This window comes from Myotis davidii, unplaced genomic scaffold (genome assembly GCF_000327345.1).
Source record: "Myotis davidii unplaced genomic scaffold, ASM32734v1 scaffold68, whole genome shotgun sequence".
NCBI lineage: Eukaryota > Metazoa > Chordata > Mammalia > Chiroptera > Vespertilionidae > Myotis > Myotis davidii.
The window spans coordinates 3,566,262-3,577,354 of NW_006300376.1; the positions used below are offsets into that span (position 1 = coordinate 3,566,262).

The 11,093-nt window shown below is 39.5% G+C and overlaps 1 protein-coding gene across 1 annotated transcript in view; it reads left to right on the plus strand.

The window, feature by feature from the left end:
• The first annotated feature begins 2,175 nt into the window (after positions 1-2,175).
• Positions 2,176-11,093, plus strand: part of PREP (prolyl endopeptidase) — a 164,898-nt gene continuing 155,980 nt past the window's right edge. The window contains exons 1-2 of the mRNA XM_015572722.1: positions 2,176-2,249; positions 3,123-3,177. Coding sequence (XP_015428208.1) covers positions 2,176-2,249; positions 3,123-3,177 — 129 coding nt within the window. The remainder of the gene's footprint in view (positions 2,250-3,122; positions 3,178-11,093) is intronic.

An 11,093-nucleotide genomic window follows, 5' to 3' on the forward strand; every position in this document is an offset into this window, starting at 1 on the left:
GAACAGCTTTCCAATTCACATGTTTCATAAGCCAAGGGTAAGCTTAGTTCAGACACACACACACACACACACACACACACACACACACACCAAATTGTGGGATTAAAAAGTAGAGTTGAGGTCAGGGCTAGACCACAGCAGAAGTGAATTGGCTTAAAGAAAACTAGATATTTCATCTCCCAAACCACCTGTTTATTGGATTGTTTTGCTTGGTTGCTAGTACACGTATCTCCAGATTTAAATCTGTATTAGCATGCCAGTGAAGTTGTTTGCCAGCTAGTCATACAGCTTGGCCTTTTTTTCTCCTATGGGGAAAAAAAGAAACAAAAATAAAATTACATATATGTGTTTCAAATGAGTGAAAGGCAAACAGAATTTTGTTGTCTACCAATCTGAAAAATAAATGAAATAAAATGTAGTTGTTGTTCTTAGAGACCTTTAAAAGTATCATGGCAAACACCCACCATCTAGCTTCCAGACTGTCCTTTACCTCAGGTCAGGTGATCAGAAAGGACAACTTCTCAAAGTCCCTTCTAATTCTATTTTTCAATGCATTTGTCAACTATGTGGTTGTATGTTTTACTTTTTTCAGTTTGCAGACATTACCCTCCGTCTCCTATGATTCTGCTCTAACAAAGTACCACAAATTTTGAGGCTTAAAACAACACAAATTTATTCTCTTAGAGTTCTGGAGGTCAGGAGTGCAAAATCATTTTACTAGGCTAACCTCAAGGTGTTGGAAAGCCTGGTACCTTCTGGGGGCGCTGAAGGAAAAACTGTCCCCTTGCCTTTTTCATCATCTAGTGGCCACCTCTATTGCTTAGGTATGTCCTCTTCTTCTATTGTCAAAACACGTCACTCCTCTCCCTGCTTTCGTCATCACATCACCTTCTCCTCCAGTGCTGACTCCTCTTGCATCCCTCTTATAAGGACTGTTATGATTCAAGTGGGCCTACCTGGATAAACCAAGATCATCTTCCAAATCAAGATCCTTAGCTTAATCACACTTCAAAGTTCCTTTGTTATATAAGGCAACGTGCCTTATATACGGTTCCAGGGATGAGGACATGGACATTTTCGGGATGCCATTTTCAGCCTCCTACAGTACTTCTTCGGAAAATTGAGTTGATGTCATTCTATGACATTGCTCTATGCTTTCAATTGAAAAAAAAAAAAAAAGCCACACCTACATGTGCTAAATGCTCCTGGGCACTGTAGTATCTTCAAAATAATAGGGTTTAGTTTACATTCTTGAAGAGCTTGAATCAAATTGGGAGACATGCTTGAGCCAGTTAGAGAAGTAAAAAGTAAATGGGAATGATGCACAATGTTTTGGAGCACACAGTATGTATGAGGCACTATGTGAGAAGCTGTGTATGAAAATAAAAATGAATGAGTTATCGTTCCTTCCCTTAGGAGACTAGGAGTCCAGAGAGTGGAGAGCTGTAAGTAGGAGAAAACTCTGTATTTATAGAGAAAAACTGCAGTTTTATGCCCACAAATTATCTTATAGATTGGATTAGTATAATGGAAAAAGCAGTGGATTGACATAGACCAGAAATCTGGGCTTTTCCAATAGACCTGGCAAAAATTAGTCGCGGATCCTTGGAAAGATCAAATGCCTTCTCTAATTAATCTGACTTTTAGCAACTTGCTAGTTTAAGAGTCTGTGAGTTTTCTGAATGCCTTTCAAAACTTTAATGAAAAACTGTTGTCTAGTACTGGAACTGTTGGAAAACACAATCCTAGGAATTAAGATAGAGGAAAGGATCCAAGAATATTGAAACAAAATAAAGGAAGGCAACAGGAATTGTGGTAGATGCAGAGGTGAGAATGGATGGAGTGGATTCATAAAGGTTGAGCTGCTGTGAAAAGCACTGCCTAGGAGAGTGATGGCAAACCTTTTGAGCTCGGCGTGTCAGCATTTTGAAAAACCCTAACTTAACTCTGGTGCCATGTCACATATAGAAATTTTTTTATTTTTGCAACCATAGTAAAACAAAGATTTATATTTTTGATATTTATTTTATATATTTAAATGCCATTTAACAAAGAAAAATCAACCAAAAAAATGAGTTCACGCGTCACCTCTGACACACGTGTCATAGGTTCGCCATCATTGGCCTAGGACTTGCTTTTCTGGAATAACCATGAGTACCTTTGCTTGGTACTACCATGATCCACATTGTGAGACTCACCTTTATTAATTCAGCACTCCTAATTGTGGAGCCACCTAAAGATCTTAAGAGGTAAGTTGCCGAAACCGGTTTGGCTCAGTGGACAGAGCATAGGCCTGCGGACTGAAAGGTCCCAGGTTCGATTCCGGCCAAGGGCATGTACCTTGGGTGCAGGCACATCCCCAGTAGGAGGCGTGCAAGAGGCAGCTGCTAAAAAAAGAGGTAAGTTATTTCCTGGAGATAAAAGTGAACTCCTGCGGGAAAGCTCAACTTTTCTGGCAGCGGGCACAAAGTTTTCTAGCTAAAGCCCGAATATTCCAGAACATTGATAAGAAAAACAATTAATTTTTGTATATGTAATTAACTTATATATTTTTAAATGTTTAGAAATAATCTCCCAGTCAAGGGGGCTGTAAAAGAATATGGATATAGATTGATGTGAAAAGCCTTATCTTGCTGTAGCCAACGCTTGTTCTACAAGTAAGTGTTGTTAACATTCCAATAGCGCAACTTTGAAGTGTTCCTGGGCCCTTTTCATTCTCCCTGAAGTAGGGTTAGGGGTGGATATCCGTGAATGGGAAAAGAGGCCCTAAAAGAAAAAAGGAAAATCCTTTCTCACAAACAGCCCGAGGTGAAAAAGCCTGTGTTATTCCTGCCTGGGCGCTGTGGCTGGCTCCTGCTAGTCTTGCATCCTGAGTCTGAAAAGCTGCTGTGGTTGGTTGGTAGCATTAATGTGCTTCAGGAGAAAGATAAACAGCTTTCCACTGAGCTGTTGATGTTTTTGGAAAAGGTAGAGCGCCTTTCTTTTTAGCCCCTAGAGGAAAAGCAGAAAGAAGTTGGCGCATTTGGGGGAAATGATACAACTGGTCAGTGGTGTTTTCAGGAAGGTTCCGAGCTGGCCAACAGAAACGGTGTGTTAGCTTACAGATTTTATTTCTGCCCCAGTTGTAGACATGAAGAAAGTACAGATGTCACTGGAAAAATAAATAAGAATGAAATGGTAATGGCTGACCTGGGGCACACGTCTTTTTCTACTAATCTCCTGGGAGCCAACGACTAGGCCTTAGGTGAGACACCAACACAAAGCAGCACAGTTCGCCCTGTGAGGAGGTGGAATAAATACATGTCCAGCTTGTTGGTTTCTTACAATGCCCATTGCAAAGCTGCAGCTGACGATCCTTACACACAAGGCCATTTTTTGTTCGAGTACAGTTGAGGTCTGTTTGAAAGCACAGCCTGGGAGGACAATAAATCCCCCCACTTTCCCTAATGGGTTTATGCTCCTTAAGTTCTTTGTGTAAGAAACGTGACACCATTTGAACCAATGACATGAAACTGTTGAAGAGAACGTTTATTCACTTCGCAGGTTAATTCATGAACGCGTGGGTCTAATTGTTGCATTTGGCAAGTGGAAATACAACATTTGAACAGTGCTGCTCATTTCCTTTCTTAACAGCAGGGTAAAATGGATTGAGACTTTGCAGCCCTGCTTTTCATTCCATGGGATTTACAACCCTGTTCTTAGAACAGTCAACAGCCTGTGATTGATGGCAATGCCAATTAATTCGAGTGATCTTTTCCCATGAGCTCATGGAATTTATCCTTATTGCACACAATTTACCTTTATACTCTAGATATTTTCCCTTTTTTCTCCCATAGACTTGTCTTGAGGTACCTGTAGGATAAAGCACCTAATGATAGGTCACCTTGCTAACATTAGATGGTTAGTGAAATTGGCAGTGTCCTGCTTATAAGATATTCTATCTCAACGTTAGGTGTATTCTATCTCAAAACTACTAGAGTCACAAAAACTTTTTTAAATGGGCACTTTTGTTTGTCTGTTTTCTAGGTTATAAATGTCTGTCTACATCAATAAATATTCACATATTGATTATATATTGACATATAAGTGCAATGAGACATTTTACATGTTTATACTAATTTTTACCATTTGTAAAGCACTTTTGTGTCTATTGTGTCATTTGATCCTAACAACCACCCGGAAGTTGGAATGGGCAAGTGTTATTATCCCCATTTCACCAGAGGAAAGAGAGCGTAACTGTCGTGCTGAATTTAATTGCCAGTAGAACCAGATCTTCAGTACAAATCTTCTGGCTTCCAGGGCAGGGTCCTCCCACTCCACTGGGGTTGGGGTGAATGTTCAAATTCCATCCTGAGGAACATCCTCTGAGGCCACCAACACACGCACTGCAGAGAGAAAAACGGGTACTTTGCCCCATTCTGCATTCCCTCAGAAAAATATAAAAGCCTTGCTTTTATCTGTTTTACACATTGAAAAACTGGTTAAATTTTTATTTGAACAAAAAAGATCCATGGCAAAAAATAAAAAAGGAAAGGAACAAAACGGAAAACTACTGTAATGGCCCTATGTATAGCACTACCTTCAAATAACTAGAAGGTTAAGAATATGACTTTGGGGACCTGGTTAACGTCTCTGAGCCTCAGTTCTCTCGTCTGCAAAATGGAGATAATAGCATGTATTTCAAGGAATTATTGAGTACAAAGTGAGGTATTGTGAGTAAAGATTTAGGGTAGATAATATGGTAGGCACTCCTTAAGTGGTCCACAGCCCTAAATGGATGCTAGAATTACCTGGTAAGTTTTTTAAAAAGGAAATAAGAATGCTTCCAATTCACCACAGATGCACTGATTTCATTAGTGTGGGAGAGACCCAGACATTGGTAATTTTTTTACAATTATTTTTTATTGATTTATATTTGACATGCAGCATGGTATAAGTTTAAGATGTACAGCATATTGATTGTATACATTTATATTACAATATAATTGCCGTTGTATCATAAGCCAACACACCTCAACAGATAATTATAATGTATTCTAGTGTTGGGAACAAGTAAGACATAGTTTTTAGTAAGTTCAATGTTTATAACACAGTTTTGATGTCCGTAACCACTGTATTATGTATGAAAGCTCTAGGACTTATTTATCTGGTAGTTGCAAGTATGTAGCCTTAAATAGCATCTCTTTCCTTTCCTCACCCCCCAGTCCCTGGTAACAACCATCTTACTCACTGCTTTGATTATTTCCATTATTTTAGGTTCCAGATATAAGAGATATCATAGAGTATTTGCCTTTCTCTGTCTGACCTATCTCACTTATCTTAATGTCCATCCATGTTGTTTCAAATGGAAGAATTTTCTTTTTTCTTGTGCACTCTCATGTTTATTACTGCATTATTCGTGATAGCCAAGATATAGACACAACTTAAGTGCCTGTCAATAAACGAATGAATAAAGAAGATGTGATACCTACATATATACTATTCAACCTTCAGACATTGGTAATTTTTAAAAGCTCTTGACGTGATGGCAATATGTAGCCAGAGATGAGAACCGCTGCCTTAGACCTTGACATCACCAATAACTACAACTCCTCCATAATCCACTTTCAAGCTCCTTACTCTCCACATGCTACCTCCCATCTTTCCAGTCCATTCTCTCTCAAATCTCAATAAGAATCTTTTAACTCCATGAGGATTCTACCACCTGTACACTGACCATTCCCCTAACCTTGTATTCTCTATTTAACGTCAACTCCATGGTTCATTATTAAAGGTATTTACTAGAATATATTTTCAGCTTCCTTTCCACCACCACCACCCCCAACCTCACCCATTTATCTGGTATGGCATCTGGTTTTCTAAGATAGCTCCCAATGAAACATAGCTCCCAGGAATCGTGCCTTTTGTAGTCTATCCCTTCTCTTCTGTATTGTACCTGGTTAATCTCTGGCTCACTTTAATCAACAGAACATATTGGAAGTAGCTCTGTACCTGTCCAGGGCTAAGACTTAAAAAGGCCTGGCAGCTTCTGTGTTTGCATTTTGGGAGCCCTAAGCTACCAGATAGAAATATGGTGACCCTGCTGGAGAGAACCCTTGGAGATGCCACAGGATGAGGCCACTTGAGAAGGGTTGACTGGCCACCCCTTTCAGTTGTCTCTGCCAAGGCTCCAGCCCTACATAACTGCAGCCCCAGTCAATACCACATGATGCAAAAGAGCAGTTTGGCCAACCCACATAACTGTGAGAAATAACACATTGCTGTTGCTCTAAAGCATTAAGTTTTGAGGCTATTTGTAATACAACAATATACAAGTAGAAATTTTTTCTTACAAGTATTGTGCTGACATAGTAAAAACCTAAAATTGGTGGCATTGTCTATGAGACCAGACAGAAGATAGGAGAGTATTAGCAATAGAATTAGCAAAAAATGGAAGGCCAGGGAAGAAATTGCTATTGGAGGCTGGAAAACAGGAAACCTGGGTTTGTACTGTCAATCAACTGGAAAAACTAGTACCTGTTATGCCATAAGAGATAGAAAGGATACTTCATGAAAGATGGATCTGTCTAAGGAGATTTCCAAGCAGAATAAGGCTTTTGTTTAATAGAGTGGATTATAATTTGATACACAGAAACCCACAAAGATTTTAAAGGAATTACATCAGCTTAGACTGAAAGGGACAGAAGTAGTTCAAAAGGAAAGGAGACTTAGGGGCCACAACTTCTAACAGGCAAGAATCAAGCTGAGAATGCTGTTCAGGTGCAAACATGGGCCATGCCTTATGGAAAAAGAAGGATGGTCTCTGTGGAGTCAAGAGTCCAAAGGAGAGAAGCAGGGCCAAGTCTGAGGAGGAGGGAAAAAAGAGTTGGTCTTGCTGTCTTAGGGGTGGCAGAAGCGGAAGAGATGGAGGAGGTGGAAGGGAAGCAGGAGAGGCAGGCACACTCGGGGTAACTCTATGGAAACTCATCTTAATTTCTGTCTGACTTTTTTGTGCTTTTCAATTTCTCTACAGATGTTTCTATATGGTATCAATTCCTCTTCCACCAGTTACTTAAGTTTCATTGACCATATTATAGAAAGGTCCATGTTTTAAAAGAAGTCCAAAGCAATCTTGACTAGTTGGAACCCTAGGGTCAATGTGTTTCCTGGTACTGCTTCCTCTCTGTCTTCTTCCTCAGCATCTGGCACTGGTTTGGAAGCACTCATCTCCATCAAGTCATCATCTGTTCATTCATTGGGTGTGGTGTCTATTAGCTCTTCAGTTTCCCCAAGATCAATACCTTGACCCCCCCCCCCGCAACTTTTTTGCCTTATCCACAATATCATTCATGATTTCCTTGATTGTCTCAAATCCTGTGAAGTCATTCACAACATCTGGGCACAGTTTTCTCCAGCAGAAACTTACTGTTTCAGGCTTGTTGGCTTTCATGGCTTTTTCTATAACAACAATCGCATCATCAGTGGTGTGATCCTTCCAGACTTTCTATGGAGGTTCTCTTCCATAGCATTGAATATTCTTCCCACAGAGGACCTTATATCGTGAACCTTTGATCTAGAGACTGGCTTATAGATGTCATGTTCAGGGGTAAGCAGACCACTTTGACACTTTTTGTGTTGAATCATGGTGTTCTGGGTGGCCAGAGGGCATTGTCCAATATCAAAAGAACTTTAAAAGGCAGTCCCTTGTTGGCAGGTACTTCTTGACTTCAGGGACCCAGCATTGTTGGACCCAATACAGAACAGGGTTTCCTGTTGTCCAGGCTTTCCTGTGCGACCAAAGGATTGGTGGCTGGTGTTTTTTTACCTTTCAGGCTCGGGGGTTAGAAGCTTTATGGATAAGGGCAGTTCTGATCATAAACCTGACTGTATTTGCACAAAACAGCAAAGTTAGCCTATCCTTTCCTGCCTTAAATCCTGGTACTCACTTCCCTTCTTTACCAATAAATGTCCTTTGTGGCTTTCCCTCCCAGAATAGGGCACTTTTATATGCACTGAAACCTGTTCAGGTGGGTACCGTTTCTCCTCAATAATTTCAATGGCATCTGTAGACTTTGCTGCCTCTTGGTTGGAGGAAGCCACTTCTCCTGTTATCTTGACATTTTTTAAGCCAAATCTCTTTCCAAAATTATCAAACCAACCTTTGCTGGCATTAAATTCTCTAGCTTAACATCCTTCTTTTTGCTTTAAGTTGTCATATAATGACTTTGATTTTTCTTAAATCATGTAGGGACTATAGATATGCCTTCCTTAGAGCAATCCAGCACCCACACAAAAACTGCCTTTTCACTATATGATTAAAAGGTATTTTGCAAAAAATAACTGCAAAGTGTTTATGCCTGCTGTGAGATTTCCCAATTTCTTTTTCTTATCTTGCAATACTCCTTATGCTGGATTCATTTATCTTGAACTGGCAGGCAACCGCAGCTGCAGACCTCAGTCTACGGTGTGCATCCAGCACTTCACCTTGTCCTTGCAATGTCATGACCTGCCTCCACTTCTCAGGAACATTTCCAGCATTGCCAGGGGCACTCTATACGGGCCCCATGGTGTTATTGCAGGTTTACAGTAACAGACTAAACACAGTGAAAGATATGCAAGAACCATGAGAGATCGCTTTTTACTGAGACAGGCAGTTTATTGGAGAGACAAACTGCTCACAAAAAGGTGGTTAGTGTCACATGACATTTTAAGCAAATACAACACTGGAGCTCGCCACAATAGAGACAGGAGGTGGCTAAGAAATTATTACCACAGTACAGTCTGTACTACAGCTAATTTTATGTGGTTAAGAGTTAATACATTTGTTTGCATTTCTTTAGACTGTAAACGGCACCATGAATGGTCTGTGTTTGTGCACATAAGTTTAGAGAAATTTTAACTTTTTATAATAGAATTGTTCAGACATATGGTAGTAAATGATATTCAGACATATGGTAGTAAATGATACTCTAGCATCTACATATATGTTCTATAAATTTTTCTTATTTTTTAATATTCCTAAGCTACATGTTTTGTCTATAAATTTTTCAAAATATCTCAAACCTCTAAAATTGTTTTTATTAAATTTGTTTTTATTATCAAAAAAGATCTATGCATAAGTAGGTCCATACATTTCAAATCTTCTTGTTTCAAATACAATTCAAACACAATTACTCAAGGGTCAGTTGTATTTGTATACATTACATTAAAATTAATTTGACAAAACAATGTACAGTAAGTAAATTAAGCTACTGAATTTGGTAAAAAAAAAATGGAGAGCAACCTCCATTTTGTATAAAATGCTATTACAATCTGTGGGGGGCCATTGGTAGGCACAACGGGCGTTATTAAAAATATTGTCAACTGAACCCAGGGCGCAGGCAGAGCCATGCCCTGGAGGCAGTCCTAGCCAAGAGGCAAGGATGACACTCAGTCTGACATTTCCAGCCCAGGGGCTAGAAAGTTTTCCTTTCAATACACTGTGTGCAGGCCACACTCACAGTGCCAGCAGACTATGCTATTGGGCAGGTTTTGCAAACTGTAGCAAATTCTCTAGAACAGGGGTCCTCAAACTACGGCCCACGGGCCACATGCAAATACAAATATTGTATTTGTTCCTGTTTTGTTTTTTCACTTCAAAATAAGATACGTGCAGTGTGCATAGGAATTTGTTCATAGTTGTTGTTTTTTAAACTATAGTCCGGCCCTCCAACGGTCTGAGAGACAGTGAACTGGCCCCTGTTTAAAAAGTTTGAGGACCCCTGTATTAGACTTACTTCCAGTGTTGGGGGCTCTGCTCATTTATCAGAGGGCAGACGCCACACCCGGACCCAGCTTCTTCTATTTCTGTGTCTTGTCTCTTTTATCCATTTCTCAATCCCAAGCACCTCTACTCAAAGAACTGGTTCATTTCTCTTTCAGCGCTGGTCATGGGAAGAGAGAACGTACCCCCATAACTATCCACATTTTACCAAAGAGGAAAATTATGTGTGTTCCCAAATTCATACATTAATAAAAAGGAAACATCTGCAAATAGAAAAGAAACAACATACAGTGTGTTAGCCTTGATTTGGGTGAATATGATTCTAAGCATTTTAAATTCTTTCTTCTGTAATTATTTATATGCACTGGGTGGCTATAACAAACACGATTTATACCTTTAAAAAATTCTGAAGGTTGGGCAAAGGTAACAAGTGAGGTATTTTTGTCAAGGACAAGTTAGCAGAGATATATGGCTCACACAGTGCACCACAAACACTCTAGCTTAATAATTTGCATCCAATTACAAGGGAGAATTACGTCTTAATGATGTTTAAAGATGTTTAAAAAATAACAATTATCAATCACAAAGGAGAAATTTGACAACATTTAGAAAATGAGTGAATGAAATAAGTACAACATTTTTTGAAAGGTGGATTTTATAATTACTAATTACTGTATTTTTGTTCTCATTTCTACCCAATTGAAGGACAAAAGCTAGGCAGGCCTGAGGCTCATCAGAGTTGACCACAATCTTCTAGGCAAAGGGTAACCAGCTCCTGGATTTTGTTGATGGCAGTGGGGATAGGAAGGAAAGACAGAGATCAGAAAAGCTAGGAAGGAAGTGGACAAGACGAGGTGACTCATTAGCAATAAATAACAATGGGCAGTGAAAAGTCAGTGTGATGTAATAGAAAAACATCAGTGGCTATAGTCTTGGTTTTTTTATGATCCAGATCTGAATCCTCAGGAGAGTCATTTAAGGTTCTCTTGGCTTCATTTTCCTCATCCCTCGAATGAATGGGTGACCAGAATGATAGCTGTAACCTAGACAGAAATTGGAGGAATCTGATCCCAAAGGCTGGGATTTAGATTCTGATGATGCCACTGCCGTGTGGCCTTGAACAGATGACTTAACTCCTCTGTGCATCAGTTTCCATTATAAAATAAGAATAGCAATAATGCCCACCTCAGTGGTGGGCAACCTTTTTGTGAGTCCGTGCCAAAACCAGCAAAATCTCTGACTCAAAATTCTTCTGCGGGCCAACCCTAATTTTTTTAGAACATGTTACACCTACTTGATATCTCTTAAGGTGTACGTATGTGAAGAACCTTGAAGAAATAATAAAATTCAT